General features: G+C 42.5%; 1 protein-coding gene across 2 annotated transcripts; it reads right to left on the bottom strand.

The window, feature by feature from the left end:
* Window positions 1–213: 213 nt before the first annotated feature.
* RAD23A (RAD23 nucleotide excision repair protein A) lies at window positions 214–18,861 on the bottom strand. Of its 2 annotated transcripts, XM_087711017.1 has the most exons (9): window positions 18,648–18,861; window positions 14,368–14,529; window positions 13,878–14,056; window positions 11,329–11,384; window positions 9,065–9,192; window positions 6,517–6,592; window positions 6,026–6,156; window positions 3,964–4,128; window positions 214–1,937 (listed from the first exon to the last, which is right to left on the bottom strand). In XM_087711017.1, exons 1-9 carry the CDS (start codon window positions 18,717–18,719, stop codon window positions 1,824–1,826), a joined length of 1,083 nt encoding a protein of 360 aa, XP_087567143.1. In that variant the 5' UTR covers window positions 18,720–18,861; the 3' UTR covers window positions 214–1,823. The 2 variants fall into 2 exon arrangements, with proteins under 2 accessions (XP_087567143.1, XP_087567144.1); XM_087711018.1 differs by lacking the exon at window positions 14,368–14,529.
* Between the last annotated feature and the right edge of the window lie 395 nt (window positions 18,862–19,256).

Raw genomic sequence — 19,256 nt, 5'->3', positions numbered from 1 at the left:
ACCTCAGCTTCTAGAATCCCTAGCTAAAAATAAGTGAAGTCCAAGACACACGGAGGACACCTGGTTGGGGAAAAATACTCTGAACACTGAAAAATACTCAAACTTAAGAATTAAATTTCTGCTTTCCTGCCTGCCAGTTCCTGAAATCAAATCAAACTTATAAACAATATATTGCACACTGTCAGTCATAGTCACACAACCATGTCACACAAATTAGCAGTAAACATATGGCTTCAGAATTTATTATTGGAGGCATAGAGGCAATACTCTGGTTCTCTTTGCAATGGGCACCGGCAGAGAAAAGAATGGGATTCCCAGGCTTCTTGGGGGGATAGTGAGGATAGACAGATTAGTTTATCAAAGGAACCCGGGGGATTTAACATGTGATAACTGACAGGTTTATTGATGTTCAAACCAGAAACAAGCTTTGATCAACATTCCCACAAAAAAGTGAAAGATGATCTAAAGTTTCTATAGTTTTGTATCTACAATTTATGTATTAAAGCCGATTTCCCTAGCTACCAATAATTTTTTGTCAGTTCGGTCTCCGTTTCAAATAAAACAAGGCTCTTTCTTTACATATTTTTCTATTAAAATATTCAGGAAATTGTCAATTTGATCATTTTTCAAAACTAAAAAAGGAAAACATACCAAATAATCTAATACACAACTATTTTGTATTTGTTTTGTATCCCCAACTATTAATGGATTCTATTTTGGGGAATCTTTAGATTAAAAATATTTTTGAACAAGTAAAATCAGAATACTAAGGGGTAAAACTTCTTTAAAATTCCCACAACGCAGAAAATAGAGAAACAAACATGTGTTTCAAGCTATCTCAAGATATTCAATTATTACAGGGGGTTGTAAAATCCTTTCCCCCCCCCTACAATATTAAAGTTTGTGGCTCCAAATTCCTAATGTTAAAATGACGGATAATAAAAGTATACACGAATGTAACACAGGCAATCCCCAGGAGCTAGGCTTCAAGTGTCTGCGTGTATGCAGAACAGGCTAAAATCATGAGATGCCATTAAAAAGAGAAAGTTTTTTTTTAAAACCTAATGTTTGAAGTTGGATGAGCATAGGGAAATGTTCCCTTGATATTCTTTGGGAATGATTTTAAGAGCAGTGTCACAAAACCATAGATAAAGGTGGGTAGTTGCCTTATTGGACAACGGCAAAAAAAAAAAAATACAGGATAGAACGAAAAAACATGGGATCTTTGTGCACAGAATTACAAGATATTCCATAACTCTGGCACAGCCTCTCCGGCACAGGAACAAATATCAAACAGATCATCAGAAGGCATATCACTCACCTAAGACAAGTCACCCCTTTGAATAGGGATGGACAACTAAACTGATTTCAAAATGACACTGAAGGAAGGGAAGAGTATCAGCAACAGAATTAATTGATGGGCACAAAGTTCAGCATTGTAGCAATGTGCACAGGCATGAAGGGGAGAAGTTTGCAAACGTATTCGTTTGCACACATGCTATCATGTGAGATGGGAGAAGGTCCAACAGCACCCATCTGCTGTGTCAACGTTCCCCTAAACACCTCTTGCCTGCCAGTCTAAGGATTGTTGTAAGATGCAGCTGGGCTCAAAAGCCACCTTTGTTTTTGAGACGAGAACAGACGGTCCACTTGTTCTGCTTTTCCCTCAACTGCCCCATTTCCAAGGTAGAGTATTTTCCTCTAGCCAGCAATTCATCAGGGAGATTCTCAAATCACACCACCACCTCCCAAACCCCAGTAGTGCCCCCTTTAAATAAACGAATATTTATATAGAGAATTTTATATAAAACTCTTTTTCTTTATCACTCGTCATCAAAGTTCTGACTCAGCAGGAAGTTGGCTGCCAGATTTTCATTCTTCTCACAAGCAAAATATGCCTGGATCACCAGACTCTCAGGAAAGCCCAGAGCCTTTAACTGAGAGGAGAGAAGAAGGGAGAGAGGGAAAGGGGAGATACAAAAAATAAATAAATAGAGAATGTTAAATGTTACTTACGGCAACAATCTAATTTTTCAGCAAGGAACCAATTAATTGTCAGTAATTTTGCCATAGGATATGGAAATAAAACAATTGACACAACTGCCTTTCGAAATTCTACATAGATACCGTAAATTTATGACTGCCTGCTTTTTGTGTAACTGCCCATGGAAGGGGCAAAGAGCACTCCATAATATTTCTCTTTAAAAACCACAATGGAAGAATGCAAACTATCATTTATAGGCTTAATACAAATCTCGGGGTCTCCTGCTTTTTTGCAGACATCACACATATTTCTTTTGTTTTAAATTAAGAATTCTTTTGAAAATGTGGAAGGTTTAACTGAGCTGATTTTTTTCATCTCTTGCCAGGCTAGCTTAGCCCCATTTCTCCAATTCTCCTCATGCCAGTAGGCATAGCTTCTTTCCAAAAAAATCCCTCCAAATCCAAGAAGAATCTCATAGCGGTTTCAGAACAAAACATAAATACATGCAGTTAGTCATATTTATGCAAAACAGAATGTTAATTTTAACAATCGTTAATTTGTGCCCTTGATGTTTTTCTTGGATGTTGTAAATGATTATGTAGCATAGCCTGACATACAGCCTTCTCCATTTAACTGAAGTACAACAGATCAGAAAGAATCTCCAGTACAGGAAAAAAGCAGGGTCAAAAATGTAATTTAATTTAATTATCAAAATTTATATGCCGCCCAATCTCGAAGGACAAAAACCCCTATAGAATAGAATAGAATTTTATTATTTGTATGCCGCCCTTCTCCGGGAGGACTCAGGGCGGCGAACAATTCAAGGGGAAAAAAAGGGGGAACATAAAAAACAAAATACAAATAATAAAAGCAAACAACAGTCGCACAACCATACAAGTCAAGAGGGGAGGGAACTCATCACCCCCAGACCTGCCGGCAAAGCCAGGTTTTAACGGCTTTTCGGAAGGCCTGGAGAGAGGTGAGGGTCCGAATCCCTGCGGGGAGTTCGTTCCAGAGGGCCGGAGCTGCCACAGAGAAGGCCCTCACCCGGGTGGTAGCCAGATGGCATTGGTTGGTAGATGGCACCCGGAGGAGGCCAGCCCTGTGTGATCTAATGGGTCTGTGGGAGGTAATTGGCAGCAGGCGGTCTCTCAAGTACCCAGGTCCAATACCATGAAGGGCTATGTTTTTGTCTTAGAGAAATATAAGAATAAAAAACAACAGCATTGCCATTTCAGAGCTCACATTCCAATCAGCATATTCCACACAGATTCTCGCAGTCACTATCATCAGAATCTAGTCCATACTCCAGAATGACAGAAGGTGATTGGACTTTAATGCTGAGCAAAATCCGTAAGTAATATTGCAAGCTCAATCCCTTCTGTACTGGTTGGACTAACATTTCTCTAAAGAACAAAAAGAATGACCCCCGTTTCAGCTGATGCGTCAGAAGCGCATGCCTTGAGACTAGGAACGATTCATGAAGGTCCCTAAAAATTGCAAACAAGCTGTATCAGCTACATTTGATTTAAAATTGCTGATTCCGCAATTTAGAGAAGACGCAATCTCTGCCCTTGATTGTAATTGTGTGCTCATGTCCAGTTTCCCAGCCGCTCTAGACAACTTATCAATCAAACCAGCCTGGGAATAGTTTTGCAATTTTACCTTTTTTTCTTAACTTTGCAGGGCATCCCAGGTAGTCCGGAACCTGAGAGACCTCCCATCCTGTGTTTTTAGTTTTTGTTTAACTCACTATTTTTTGAGCGCAATCCTAAGCATGCCACTAAAAGGTCCAAGTATACCTTCAACTCCAAATTAGCTATGCATGCCTTGATTAAACTGTTGTACAGGTCAAGAAGGAAATTCTTAGAAGCAAACCCACTACTGAAAAAGTCGAGCCAAGAAAGACCAAGGATATAATACCCCGAGGCCCTTCTTCCCTTGCTGCTGCCCCGTCTTCCCTAGTTCAACACATTTACCCTTTCTATGGCTTCTTTTTCCTGAGGCGTAACTTGGATGTAGTTCATCTGGGGATTTTCCTCCCCAATAGCACCCATCTCTCCTTCAATGTCGGCGATGTCAGCCATTTCACCCATAGGTTCGTTGAGCATCTGAATGAACTGCTCCTGATGCTGACTAATTTGCTGCAGGGGAAGAATGCTCACCATTACCAAACACTCCCTGGATGTACAATCTGTGCAACTGGTACAACGTGTAGTACAATGTTGTTTTACCATATTGACATCATTATACCTCCACTTTTAGTTGACTACAGTTATTTAAACATCCTTAACTATGCCAAAGATTTAGTCCATAACCACAGGCTGACATTTCATTTACTTGTTTGTAAAATCCTCTATTAACATCAAATCCTCATATCCTGTTTTAGCTGAACATCCATAATATTTAATACCAAATTGAAAAGTGTAACAAGCCTGGGACAACGTTATTATTTCATCAGAGACATCCTGAGCAAAAAGGTGCGAAGATATCCCTGTTTGGACTTGCTTATAGAAACATTTGGTAAATCTGTTCCACGAATGGCAATAGGACTGAGAAGGTTTTGTTATTGGAGAGATATAGGCTGATAGATGGAAGAATACAATTTAAAATTAACGTGTAATACATGTTGATGTAACACACCCACATCATTGTCTCCAATGCTGGGACTTTGACAGAACAGCGGAAGGGACCACACGGGGATACCTGCCCGGCTGATCTGTCTTCCTTCATCTGCTTTTCCCATTCTTAGCCCTCTTTTTTCTCAAGAATCATGAACTCACATCTGCTTTTTCAAGCTACCCATATATAATTAAAAGCCATATTAAACTGCTGATTCATCAGTGACCAGCAAGGCAGTCCTTGCTTAATTGCCTTATTTAAGCGACTGTTCAAATTTACAATGGCACTGGAAACGTAAGTTTATGACCAGTGCTCGTACTTATGACTGTAGCATAAACTTGCGGTTGCCATTTGCACACTTCAAGCTAGCTTCGATAAGCAGAGCCGATGGAGACGTCAGTCATGTGATGTCTAACATAATGACTGAGGTGATTAGCTTAATAACCATAGTGGAAGAAGCAAGATAAAATTTTTTGCAATGAGTCATATGAAGTCTCACTTAACAACCATTTCACTTAGCAACAGAGTTGCTGGTCCCAACTGTCACTAAGCAAGGACTAACTACAGCTGAACCTTCAGAACAGGAAAGAAACTGAGGCAAAATTGGAAAAAAACATAATGAGGTGGCGCAGTGGTTAGGGTGCAGTACTGCAGGCCACTTCAGCTGACTGTTATCTGTAGTTCGGTGGTTCTAATCTCACCGGCTCAGGGTTGACTCAGCCTTCCATCCTTCCGAGGTGGGTGAAATGAAGACCCAGACTGTGGGGGCGATATGCTGACTCTGTAAACCGCTTAGAGAGGGCTGAAAGCCCTATGAAGCGGCATATAAGTCTAACTGCTATTGCTATTGCTAAATGATCACACACACACACACACCCAAAAAACTCATCCATCTCAACATAGGGCATAATTCTCATAAGCAAAGCCACAAGAAGAAGTGAGAACATAACTGAACATGTGGCACTGTTTAGCAGATGAAGCAGGGAAATATTTGCTTTGTCTCTTAGTTTATTACAATTACCTCCTCCTCCCCACTGAGAATCAGAGAGACTTATGTAAAATCCTTCAAAAACTAGAATTTCCTTCCACAATAATTCTAATAAACAATAAACAATGCTAAGAGCCGAGGTGGCGCAGTGGTTAGAGTGCAGCACTGCAGGCTACTTCAGCTGACTGCAGTTTGGCTGTTCAAATCACACCGGCTCAGGGTTGACTCAGCCTTCCATCCTTCCGAGGTGGGTAAAATGAGGACCCGGATTGTTGCTGGGGGCGATATGCTGACTCTGTAAATCGCTTAGAGAGGGCTGAAAGCCCTATGAAGCGGTATATAAGTCTAACTGCTATTGCTATTGCTATAATTTACATTTGCTGTAATGTTGCCAGGAAGAGGGGAAACAAAGAAAATCCGAAGGAAGTTACCTGGAGCAGCTGAGGGTTCTCTTGGCCTAACTGCTGCAGTAAAGCTGGGAGCAGAGCTGGATTCTGCTGTATCACCTGCCTCATATTCTGAAACTGGGGCTGATCTCGCAGAAACTCCAGAGGGTTCTCTCCTGTAGGTCCAAGCAGTATTAATGCCATGAGGCCAACCACAATGACAGCAAAGAGGGAGAGGGTATTAGAAGGTCTGAGGAAAGCGCAGAAAGGAATGAGCTACTATGCCTTCTAGAGCGAACAGCTATTCCCCACCACACCAACCGCTTGAGGATCCTTATAGGTACTAATTAGAACAGTGTTTTTCTCAACCCTGCGCGACTTTAAGTCCTGTGGACTTCAACTCCCAGAACCCCCCAGCCAGCTGTGCTGGCTGGGGGATTCTGGGAGTTGAAGTCCACAGGACTAAAAAGTCGCCAAGGTTGAGAAACACTGAATTAGAATTTCTACTCAGAGGGCATGAGAAAAAGACAACTTACCTTCTTGTGCTGGCTGATCTTGGGGCTGGCTCTCCTGGATGGGAGGTCTCTCAGGTTCTGGACTACCTGGGATGCCCTGCAAAGTTAAGAAAAAAAAAGGTAAAATTACAAAACTATTCCCAGGCTGGTTTGATGGACAAGTTGTCTAGAGCGGCTGGGAAACTGGACATGAGCACACAATTACAACCAAGGGCAGAGATTGCGTCTTCTCTAAATTGCGGAATCAGCTGTGGGTGGAAACGGCATGGAAAATTCACCAACCGCTGTAATAATGTTTCTATTATTGGCTCGAAAACCAGAGAAACTTTCGGAGAAGAGGGAAAACATTTTCGTTTTTCAAATTTCTCTGTCCTAAAATTATAGCCCATTAACAGCTACTACCTGCTTGTCCTGCATTAATTCCATTTACTCCTCACTATTTCAATTTTCCGGACTTAGGTGATTTAATTTTTTTCTGGTAAGATGTTCATTTTAATTGTTGCTATACGTCCCATAAGTGATAATTGAATATTCTTCCAATTTTCTAAATCTTTCTTTCTTTGTATCGCTAATTTATTGTAATTATCCTCTTTGTGGAACATTTTGCTGACAACCAGATCCCCAAATATTTTACTTTCTTAGTTAACTGCAATCCAGTTGCTGCTTCCAGTTCCTCTTCTTGCTTTTTTTGTCATATTCTTAGTTATCATTTTTGTTTTGTCCTTATTAATCTTTAGTCCTGCCACTTCACCATATTCTACTAATTTTTGAATTAAATTCAAACTAGACTCTAATGGGTCCTCTAAGGCAGTGTTTCTCAACCTTGGCAACTTGAGGATGTCTGGACTTCAACTCCCAGAATGCCCCAGCCAGCAAATGCTGGCTGGGGAATTCTGGGAGTTGAAGTCCAGACATCCTCAAGTTGCCAAGGTTGAGAAACACTGCTCTAAGGCAAATACTAAGTCATCGGCATAGGCTTGGATTTTATATTCTTCATTTTTAAGTCTTAAGCCTTTTATTCCCTGGTCATTCCGAATTTCATTTAATAAAGCTTCCAAGGTCAGTATAAATAGCAGAGGAGAGAGGTGGCATCCCTGTCTGAGTCCTTTTTTTATTTCAATCTCTTCTGTTAGATCTCCATTCATCAGAACTTTGGCTGTCTGGGTACTATAAAATCTTTCTATCGTTTTTGTAGAATTTTCTCCGAATTTCATCTCATCCAATAGTATTGTTATAAATTTCCAAGTTCCATTATTTAATTTTTTCTGTATGAATGTTTAACAATGAATGTTAAGACCACAGGACCAGTTAGGTTCATGTGGCTTTAGAATTCAGTTGCATAAAAAAGGAGGTTTGCTTTGCCTTTCCATCCTGAGTATGTTCAGTTAGATATTTGTAAAACAATGACTTCTGGTAAAAGTATGCAAGGAGACATCCACAGAGAGACCTTAGCTATCATGGAAGTCCTCCACTTCAATGTCTCACAATATTGTACCCTGTGTGACAAAAGATCTCCAAGGCTCATTTTCAAATTTGTTTCCTTAGTAGCAAGTACAGAGTCAGTATTGGTGATATGTGGCTATCACTAAAATCACCACAAGGGGATTAGTTGAAGGGAGAGAAGAACTTTCTTCAGCTTCCTGTTAGATGTGGCAAACTGTGACTGCAGTTCAGCAGTTCGGCTGTTCAAATCTCACCGGCTCAAGGTTGACTCAGCCTTCCATCCTTCCGAGGTGGGTGAAATGAGGACCCGGATTGTTGATGGGGGCAATACGCTGACTCTGTAAACCGCTTAGAGAGGGCTGAAAGCCCTATGAAGCGGTATATAAGTCTAACTGCTAGTGCTATTGCTAAGATATATTACAAAAAGGGAGATTAATGCAAACGTCATCCCACAAATGCAGATATAACACTGAGTTAAACAGGAATATGCAGTCCTGTTCCAGTTGCTTTGAGGTACAACTCCACATCTGGCCACTAGCCGCATTTGTTAAAGTTTGTGAGAGGCATACTTCAAAATATCCAGAGAATTCAAGATAACCTATCTGACAGCAACTTATCCTGAGACACACCTATCAATCATTGAAGCCTGTTGTTCAGCCAGTGGCCAACTAAGCCACTGTTTATAGATAATCAAGTCCTTGGCAGGTAGCAAGTTTTGATTGTCTCCTGCATTATACACTAGCAAGCATTATGTGCAGAGCAGAAGCCTCTTATAGGATCACACTTTAAGAGAACCTGCTGGGTTAAAAACTAGTGTTGCTATGTCTTCTCAAGATAGTAGATCAGTGGTTCCCAAACTTGGCAACGTTAAGACTTGTGGACTTCAACTCCCAGAATTCTCCAGCCAGCAGAGCTGGCTGGAGAATTCTAGGAATTGAAGTCCACAAGTCTTAACGTTGCCAAGTTTGGGAACCACTGTAGTAGATTAATGGAATGAGGGAAAGGGAAACCAACAAAAAAATTGGCATAGAAAAAAATTATGATTCCTTTGAAGAAATGAAGAAACCTCCCAGGCGTTTCAGCAAAATGAATTCTCGAGTAGACTAAATTCAGTCGTTCTCCTCACCGTCAGCAGGTATTCCACAGCTCGATGTGGGTTGTTGTAGCTGGCCCGTAGCGCTGCTACTACCCGCTCTCGTTCATAGCCCATTGACATGATTTCAGTCAGCATTGTCTCATATTCTGAGCCAGTAACTGAAAGCAGAAACAAAAGATAGCATTGTATTGTTGGGAAAGCCTGCTGTTCCTTTCTTGGCTAAGAGAAATCCAAGCCTCCCGCTCTTCTCCGAAGAGCAAAACAATAATGTGTTATTGAACGATAATACAAGCACAAACTATTATCGGGCCCTCAAATATTTTTGAAAGCTAGAGGCAGAATGGAGGTTTCCAGTCTCTCCCCACCCACAAAAATCCTTAATAAATCATTGTGCTTGGATTTCAGCTGCAATGCTATTTCCTACACGGAGACGGAGGTTCAATAATCAGGATTCCTGGCTTTTAATTTCATCTTTTAATCACCAGGCAGCTTTCTTCCAGAAATGAGAACTGGGGTTCAGAATTCTTAAGCCAATGCTCCATGCTATGTTTTGCTCTGGTTATAACAGCCAGCAAGAGGCAAGGAGGCTAAATTACAGATGAATCACTCAAGACATTTGAATCTGGATGAAGAGAATTAAACTTCCAAAGCATCATTTGTTGATTCTTGGGAGTGTGGAATGAGAGGCACTTCAACAGTGAAACAAATTACATCCTTATCAATCATCATCTACAAAAATAGTTTTTAACATTTCCAGACTGGAGATAATCCGGGGTCAAGTAATTAACGTTTTATTAAAAAAGAACAACTGAATACTACTAATTTATTGTGTGCTAAATCTAGGTATAGCAGTAAGGGAGAAACATTCATTCCATTGAGGCTGATGGGCACATTTGATATTTTGAAAATATGTATTTCTCATAAAATGATTTCATAGGGGACCCAACCAGTTACAAGGTTCAGTTTATCAAAGTATCACCTACTACTGTCTCAGTTCTTTCTTCCTGCAAGATGCTTAATGCCACCTCTATTTGCCAGGGTCCATTTTCTGGAAAGGTAGGCAGACGTCATAATAAAGTAATAAAGTAATCTAATAAATTTTTATTTTTTAAAAAAATATATGAGATCTATTTAAGAACTGCAGTCATTACTAGGTATATGTACTGACTTTACAGCGGTAGAGACTAACTTGATTCTGCACCTAATAACGGCAGCAAGACTGTTGGTGGCGCAATACTGGAAGAAGGAAGACTTGCCTACAACTCAAGAATGGACATTGAAAGTCACAAACTTAGCCGAGATGGCTAAAATATCGGCATATCTTAAAGATCACTCAAATGAGAGATATAAACGAGACTGGAAAAAATGGATTGATTATATACAAAATAAATACGGGACCAAGAAATTCCAGTTAGCCTATGCTTAAGATCAGGAATGATTTAAATTGTTTAAAGTTAGCTCAGCAAGAAGAAGCTAAGATCAATGCAGAGATGTCATTAATTTCTTTATTTCTTTTTTTCTCAATAGATTTTAGACTGTGTTTGTTAAAAATCCATACCGTGTACGGATTCTGAGAAGTCAGGGGGGGGGAAGGAGGAGGGGGGTTGGGGGGGAGGGGGGAGGGAGGGGTATACATTAGGCTAGAAACTAGAACTATCTTGACATACAAAAAATTGTACTTCAATGTTTTACTAATTGAGGAATGATGAAATGTTTGTTTTTAAAAGAAATAAAACTTTTGAACTGGAAAAAGAACTGCAGTTGTTGTTCAATTAAGACAATTAGGCTGCTTGTTTTGCACCATGTCGGTTTAAAAAAAAATATGAATCTAGTGGGGCAGATATTCTGTTAAAGTTAACAGTGGCTCAAGACATCACATTTTAGGGCTAAAGGGAAAAGATGTTAACCAGCAACGGCCATCAGGGGGCAGTATATTCAAACTGAATTCTTTCTTTCAAGAAGCTAGCTATAGAATCTCTGATGTAAGAATGTAGTAGCAGTTGAGAAAGAAGATGCCCGTAGCCCAGGGACCCCCAGGGACCGGTTCCGTGGAGAGATGGCCTTTCGCAGACTGGGGGGGGGGTGCATGGTTTTGCATGCTCCCTGCATCCCACGGAGGGGGCTTCCGTTTGTTTGCGCGGCTGGTTTCTCTGGCATGCTGCAGCGCAGTCCCGCTCCACAGACTGGGTTGTTGGGGAGCCCTGCCGTAGCTCCGATCACAAAACAGCTAGTTGCAGTAAAGCTGTTAAAATTGGTTTCTTTTTTTGGGTGGAGAGAGGAAAGTATTCACCTACCTAAAGTGGAAGCTGCATCATCGTCACGTCCCATGCTACCTGAAGAGGGAACAGAGCTGCAAATTTAAGAGAGAGAAATAGTAGCTGCGTCCTTCCAGATAACTGGACAAGAAAGTTGAAAATCCAGAAATAATTCCAAGCAAAAGAATGGCTGAATAAAACCCCCCTTATATGGCTAGCTATAACCAACAATCATCCAATAACTGCTACGTGTAAAGATTTTGATCACTCCACCTCTGACAGCTGGAATCATTAATGATTATCGTATTTTTCAGAGTATAAGATGCACCAGAGTATAAGATGCACCTTAATTTTGGGAGAGGAAATCAGGAAAAAAAAACCCTTTTTGCCTCTTTCCCAGCAGCATTCACCAGTATTCCTCTGGTTAACGTCTTTGCTACCTCAGTCGGAGCCTGATTCCCGAAGCTGCCCGGGGGAACTGTGATGAAAGCCTTCTCAGTGAAAGCATTTTTGGACTGTAGCATCAAAATCCCCTCCCTGATTCCAAAAAGGGCGCGTGCAGAGGCCAAAAAAAAGGGCATCGTGTTTCAGGTGGCAGGGAGTTCCAGCGCGCACTGCCACCTGAAAATGCTTTCATTCCCAGTTCCCTGGTGCACATCGCAGAGCCACGCACCCTCCTCCTCCTCTACAGACTCGCTTTCTGTTATCTCTTGGCCAGCACCATCGGCCGGAGGAGGCAGGGAGAAAAGCGAGAGGGCAGTGCGGTCGGACGAGGGCGCAGGAGCTGGGCACGGACACAGATTAGAGGCAGCCGGCCAATTGCCGGCTTAACTGCTGGCCACCTGGAGTGCGCAAGCAGCAAAGGAAACCTTGCGTAAGATGTTCGGACACAAGATGGCAGGTGGGGGGCAGGGGATGGGGCGGAGTGGGGCGCGCATCTTACTCGAGTCTGGCAGCTCCACCACTTCTCTCTCTCGGCCGCTCTGTGCAGGGAAACATCTTGCACAGTAAAGAAAAGCTTCTCATGAAGTTTTCATGAAGCCCTGGCAGCCACTTCTTGGAGCCCACTGCCCACACCCCAAAGTGCCACTGCCAGCGACCACGGTTTCATGCCCCCCCCCCTCTCCCGGCCAACAGGAGAGCAGAGGCAGCGCGCCGGGCAAAGTTTCTCCTTCCGGGTGTCAGGTCTGGAAGGCCCCTTCACCCGTAGCCCGACAAAACCGCGCTCGTCAAAATAGCAGCGACAAAACCGCGTCGCTAAAGCCGCAGCGTCATCACCGCAACGTCATCACAGCGGCGACAAAAGTGCAGCGACAGAAGGGCGCTTTAAAACAGCGCGGCTGCAGAAAGCCAATTTAAATTAAGGTAAGGGTTAGGATTAGGTTTAGGGGTTTGGTTTAACGTTAGGTTTAGGGTTAGGTTTGGGTTAGGTTTAGGTTTAGGTTTAGGGTTAGGGTGCTGAGTGCTTCGGAAGGCGCGGATTTGCCCTCCGTGGTTATGTCGTCGCGCTAGGGTCGCCTTTTTCCTTAGCGCTTCGGACGGTGCGGATTTGCCCTCCGCCTTTATGTCAGCGCGGATAAGGGCTTCGCGGTTTTGTCGTGAACCGCCTTCACCACCCCTGCCCCAACGAGCGAGGAGAGGGGAGAGTATGGCAGCGCCCGGGGCACTTCTTTGCCACTGGCAGGGATGCTGGGCACCCCATCCTCTGCCCCACCTGCCACTCCCAAATTGTACCCCATCGCAAAATGCAGATCTTAATAGAGTCTGGCAGCTCCGTTGCTTCTCTCGGCTGGTCTTTGCAGGGGGAACCTTGGACGGCAAAGAAAAACTTCATGAGAAGTTTTTCTTTACTGTGCAAGATGTTTCCCTGCACAGAGTGGCCGAGAGAGAAGTGGTGGAGCTGCCAGACTCGAGTAAGATGCGTGCCCCACCCCGCTACATCCCCTGCCCCACCAGCCACCCCCAAATTATGCCCGAACATCTTACGCGAGTCTGTAGAGGAGGAGGAGGAGGGCGCGTGGCTCTGCGATGTGCACCAGGGAACTGGGAATGAAAGCATTTTCAGGTGGCAGCGCGCGCTGGAGCTGCCTGCCACCTGAAACACGATGCATTTTTTTGGCCACTACACGCACCTTTTGGAATTGAGTGGGGATCGTGGTGCTGCCGCCCAAAAATGCTTTCATTGAGGAAGCTTTGAACACAATTCCCCAGGGTTCTGCTTCGGGAATCAGGCTCCATGTGAAAGTGAGGATCCCCGCCGCATGGAACCACCCCAAAATGCGACGCACGGAGCGGGTGGGTGGAGCTACATTCAGAGTATAAGACGCACCCAGATTTTCACCCTCTTTTGAGGGGTAAAAAGATGCGTCTTATAATCCGAAAAATACGGTAATCATTTCTTTAAAAGGGACAGGATGAAACTAGCAAATCCTAGTGGTTAGGTTAGGAGTCAACAATTAGCACTGAGGCTTTCCAAAACACATCGAGTAAAAAGAATCCCGAATTTTCAGAGCTATTCTGAAAAATCATTCTGAAATTACTTGCTAAACTGGCAAGAGTGGTGGGAGGATGAGATAAGCCAAACTTACCCAACTGTCGATTCCAGGGAAGAAACAGTCACTGACTCTTCAGGAGGCTTTTCCTCACTTGATGGGGATGCTTGGAGGGGTGAAACCGTAGCTGCCGTAGGCCCAGAGGAGGGTGTGGGTTCAGAGGTGGCTGCTGCATCGGTGGGTGAGGAAACAGCAGCTCCTGAGCCTGTTTTGTTCTTAACAGAAAACCAGGAGGAGGGTCTCAGCTAAGGAGGTGAAGCCTTTCCACTCTAAATTGCTATATCGCCAAGAAGGGTGAGCCTAAAAAGTGCTCTTTGTGTACTGATTACTACTACTAGCAATGTCTGTAATATTTTTTGGCTGCCCACCCCCAATCCTCAAGTACCTAACAGACTAGTACCAGATCCCCATTTCCTAATAAAAATGATTTTAGCACTATTCATACAAAGGGGAACTGCTGAAGCACAGCAGCCCTTTGGAACAAAAAAAAATGTTATCATGAAGCAAAGGAGATGCTCAACCATACCTTGGTGACCATCACCACTACGAAGTTCTTCTCATCAATCTTGTACTCCTTGATGGGGACATCATCACTCAGGATCTTGCCAGCATATATAAGCTTCTGGCCTGACACGGGGAAAGCTTCCTTGCCCTTTTCAGCCTCAATCTTCTCCTTAAGTACTCGGACCTGTGGGTCAAGACCAAGCTGGCTCCACCATCCACCTTGTACTGATTGCTTAAAAGGCCAATTCTTTCTATCCCAACAGTGTTGAACTATAGATGCAAGTGCCAGATGGAGAAATGTGGCATGGAGAAGCTGCTGAATGCAAAGAATGGGTGATGCATTCGGGGGGGTTAGAAACTGAGAAATGGGCTGAGTGCAAGAACTTTAAATGATACACCACTATAACTGATGCTCTTTGAGAATCCATTCCTATTCATTAGGAATGGCAATGGTTTCTATCGATTGTTAGGAAAGTAATCCTATTGTCTTGAATCCCAACACTCCCCATCTCCAAACCAAAGAAAAAGATATCTGGAATTAATGTTTTTATTTTGCTTCCAAAAGCCCCAGTTACATTGGCTAGGCACTGTTCTCTTAAAAGGATGTTCATTCCTCTCTTGTGCAACAGACCTATCTGAGAACTGTTCTTCTAATAACAGTGTTCCCTTTGTTGAAATATTGTACTCTATAATCTGGACAAAGAAACTAGTTTGCCACAAATGAAGGCAAATATACATGCCCCAGGATAATGTTGCAGGATCCATTCTGGGTGGATCACTGGGACCAGAGGTTTTGTCCTTTCAAACTTTCAGACTCATGCTGGAGCCCATCTTCAGGGAACTTCTCTCTAGCAGTTCTGAGTCTGAAAGCTTGGAAGACAAAACCTCTGGTCCCGGTGATCGACCCAGATTGGATCCTGCAAACTATTTTGTTCATGAAAACCAATAAAAGGTGAGGACTCGCCTTATTGATGAGATGGGCAGCATATAAACTTCCGGCAATAATATATGTCAGAAATAAATAGTTTTTGTTCCAAACAGGAAAATGCTACTGACAAATATAGAATAATAGTTACGTTGCATTATCCTTCCAGGTTATATGGAATATTAATAACTGTTTCCTTCACTGTTCCAATTCATCCCGAAGATATGAAAGATGAGGCCAAAGCAGTTTTAACGTAACCTAACCTAATGTTTTGGGTTTTTTTCCCCAAATATATTGACCCAACTCTTGGAACCTCCAACAAGCACGATCAATTTCCAAAATATCTAGAAAACTCCAGATTATGATCGGTAAATTTTTTCACACAACGTAAGTACTGTGAAATGGAACAAAGACTAAATGTTATTTACATCATTATTCTGAGACATACTGAAAAATATACCGTAGATTCAAAGTGTAGTTATTTCTGCTACTTCAGATTAATCAGGTCATTACATAGAAACACCTCCCACTTACGCAAAGAACCCTCCAGTTACTGAATAGTTTAACGGCATATTGCACACTACAATTCTGTCTCGCAAGTGCAAATTTCATTTGCTGTGATACTAAAGGACACGGAGGGTTGTTCATCAAATGTAATACAATAGTATTCATCATGAATACACTCTCTGCTGCAAAACTGAAAGTCTGCGTGCAATGATAGATAATCCAAGCATTACAATCTTGAATTTAAAAACTTTTTAAAATAAGGTTTTAAAGTAGTACTCTTCTGATAATAACAATCTGTCTACTTACATACTCAAAGTGTGAGTTCCCAGTTTTAAATCTTTCAGGGCCATATTGATGGGGATTAGCATCTATGGCTAAACGGTAGTATAGAAAATCTGGGGCATATTCCAATTTTACTGATCAGTTCACTGAGGTGCAGAAATCCTTATATACATACACAGACCTAAGTCCCAAAGAGGGCTTCTCTTTTCAAAACGTTAACATGAAAACAGTTACATTTTCGGTGTTGTTAAAAACCTAGCAAAATGTGAAGATTACAATATGGAAGCTTTGAATTAATATACCTGTTCCCTCTCGTGTATTCTAACTTTTAAAATTCCTTACGCTGGCAGGATTCTTGTGAGCAGTGACCACACATTCAATTCTCACTCTTCCTGGAGTAGGCAACAACAGGAATTGCTATCTAGGTTCCAAATTGTGAGGGAGAACTTTGCTTAATATTGAACTGAAATAGGTGCTCTTACAGCAAAAGCATCCAAATGAAAAGGATGCTGTGTGTGTATGAATACAAATGTTCAAGTTTTACAACAACTTTATAATCTGAATGTAGAGACACAATTAAGACCAAACTCGAAATTGGATAAATGTTAAGTCTTACTCATTTGCAACAACAAATGTTTCACATAATCGTTGAATTTAAGGACTAGAAGAGGCTTAGAGATCATCTAGTCCAAACTCTTGCCCAGTTCAACCACTGTTTTGTAGCTCAAAGCATTGTGTTTCCTAGGAAAAAAGTCATAATGACTCTTGATCCAATTATTTTCTGATATGTATTGTTTTAATATCTGGAGTCATTCCAACATTATTTCATTAAAACAGATTTAAATCTGACCAATCACTGTAATGCTGCAACAAAAAGGTCAGAAAAGAAAGCCACACGATTCATTGTGAGTAAGAATGTTTTCACTACAATTGAAGAAAAGTTGATCAATAGGAATGCCATCGGCCAAGGCCATACTGAGTAGAATGGAAACACAAATGGTTTAGGAAAGAGGGATATCAAGAAAGGAGGGATTGGATGGAAATTAGACTCAGAGGCAAAGGAGGAGAATGTTAAGAAACAGAAAATATATGGGCATGGTGATAATAAGGATGATAAGAAGTGTAATTATCTTGGTTAGACTTTCTTCTTGCATCTTTAATTTCTTTTGGTTACTACGGTATATACTGTTTCCTGGCACTTTGCATAATACAGCGCGACACCCCCCCCCCCAAAAAAAGGACTAGCATGATCAAGTATATACTCGATCATGCTAGTCCTTTTTTTTGGGGGGGGGTCTGTATTATCCAGTGCCAGGAAACAGTATATGCATATACATATATACATATATACATACATACATACATACATACATACATATTGCCTTCATTTCTAATCCTGAAATGAAATGATATCTTGCCTGCGGGTTATATCTATCTATCATCTATCTATCTATCATCTATCTATCATCTATCTAGTTATCTACCTAGTTATCTATCTATTTACAGTTATCTATCTACAGTTATCTATCTATCTACAGTTATCTATCTATCTATCATCTATCTATCATCTATCTATCTATCTATCTTTCCATCCATCATCTATCTATCTATCTATCTATCTATCTATCTATCTATCTATCTATCATCTATCTAAAATCTATCTATCTATCTAGTTATCTACCTAGTTATCTATCTATTTACAGTTATCTATCTACAGTTATCTATCTATCTACAGTTATCTATCTATCTATCTATCTATCTATCTATCTATCTATCATCTATCTAAAATCTATCTATCTATCTATCTAGTTATCTACCTAGTTATCTATCTATTTACAATTATCTATCTACAGTTATCTATCTACAGTTATCTATCTATCTATCATCTATCTATCATCTATCTATCTATCTATCTATCTATCTATCTATCTATCTATGGTATCTATCTATCTATGGTATCTATCTATCTATCTATCTATCTATCATCTATCTATCTATCTATCTATCTATCTATCTATCTATCATCTATCTTTCCTTCCATCCATCCATCCATCCATCCATCTATCCCGCAGACAAGATATCGTTTCATGTCAGGATTAGAAATGAAGGCAGAATATCAAGGCTCCAATGGAACAGCCTGTAGTTATCCGGCTCCTTCGCGGAAGGAAGCCGCATGGGAACCGGAACAACGGCCACGCTGTTACCATGCGGGACCTTCGCGAGGAAACGGGAGGGGAAAAAAAAGCAGGGTCGTTAAATACGAGCTCGGCAGCCTCGGATGGCACCGACCCAACAGAGTTACTGAGGTGCCGAGAGTTACTCAGAGGGAGGGAGGGAAGGGAGGAGCCGGGCTGGTTAACGAGCTTCTCTTTTGAAAAGGAGAGGCGGATCTTCCAGATCGGGGGAAAGGAGAGCAGGGCGACGTGAATCCCCTCCCACATGAAACGCCGGGAGCGGAATCCACCGAGAGGCGCCTGTCCAGAGGTGAGGCCGGAGGAGCGGCGCCTCACGGGGCGCACAAACTCCACACGGGAGGAGGAGGAGGGCCGGAAGGGGAGAGGACCGAAGAAGACCCGCCGCCCCCTCACCGTCTCGTCGGGCTCCATCCGGATCTTGAACGTCTGCTGCTGCAGCGTCTTCAGGGTGACGGTCACCGCCATGGCGATGGAGGCGGCGGCGGCGGCGGCGGCGAAAACTGTCGGTTCCTCGCAACGGACTCGGCAGAGGACCCCCACCCCCCCACAACAACATGCAACTTCACGACGCCGCCATTTTACGCGCACTCCGCGCCGCTTCCGCTCCCGGAACTGACTTCGCCCCCACGTGACGAGAGACCGGAAGGAAGCCTTCACCATAGAGACGGGAGTGGGGGGGGAGGGAAGCAACGGGCCGCTTCTCCCGCATGGCTTGGGTCTTCCGGGTTGTCTTGGGGGGTTTGAGCGCCCCTGGAGGGCTCGCTGCGCGGATGGGCGACGTTTTGACTGGCGTTTTTATGTTAGGAGGGAGAGGAACGGCAGCCGGTGAAGCGGAAGATAAAGAGCAGGCTCGGGTTTTGGGGTGATGAAAGAAATGTCCTTCTGGGTTCGGGTCCAAGTGGGGGGGAAAAGACACTGGAGACATGGAGGCTGCTTGGAAAGATGGTTTATAAACCAGTGTTTCTCAACCTTGTCAACTTGAAGATGTCTGGACTTCAACTC

The sequence above is a fragment of the Thamnophis sirtalis genome, unplaced genomic scaffold, assembly GCF_051295495.1.
Source record: "Thamnophis sirtalis isolate CommonGarterSnake01/CBP01778 unplaced genomic scaffold, rThaSir2_p1.2 scaffold_3, whole genome shotgun sequence".
NCBI lineage: Eukaryota > Metazoa > Chordata > Lepidosauria > Squamata > Natricidae > Thamnophis > Thamnophis sirtalis.
The sequence above is the reverse complement of the archived record's forward strand: the minus strand, read 5'-3'. Positions and strand labels throughout refer to the sequence as shown.

Excerpts from the sequence above, each read along its gene's own strand:
- RAD23A (XM_087711017.1), bottom strand. The coding sequence starts at position 18,719 with ATGGCGGTGACCGTCACCCTGAAGACGCTGCAGCAGCAGACGTTCAAG. Across the intron at positions 14,530-18,647 it reads GGATGGAGCCCGACGAGACG|GTCCGAGTACTTAAGGAGAA; the intron begins GTGAGGGGGCGG and ends CTTGACCCACAG. Across the intron at positions 4,129-6,025 it reads AGAACCCTCAGCTGCTCCAG|CAAATTAGTCAGCATCAGGA; the intron begins GTAACTTCCTTC and ends CTTCCCCTGCAG.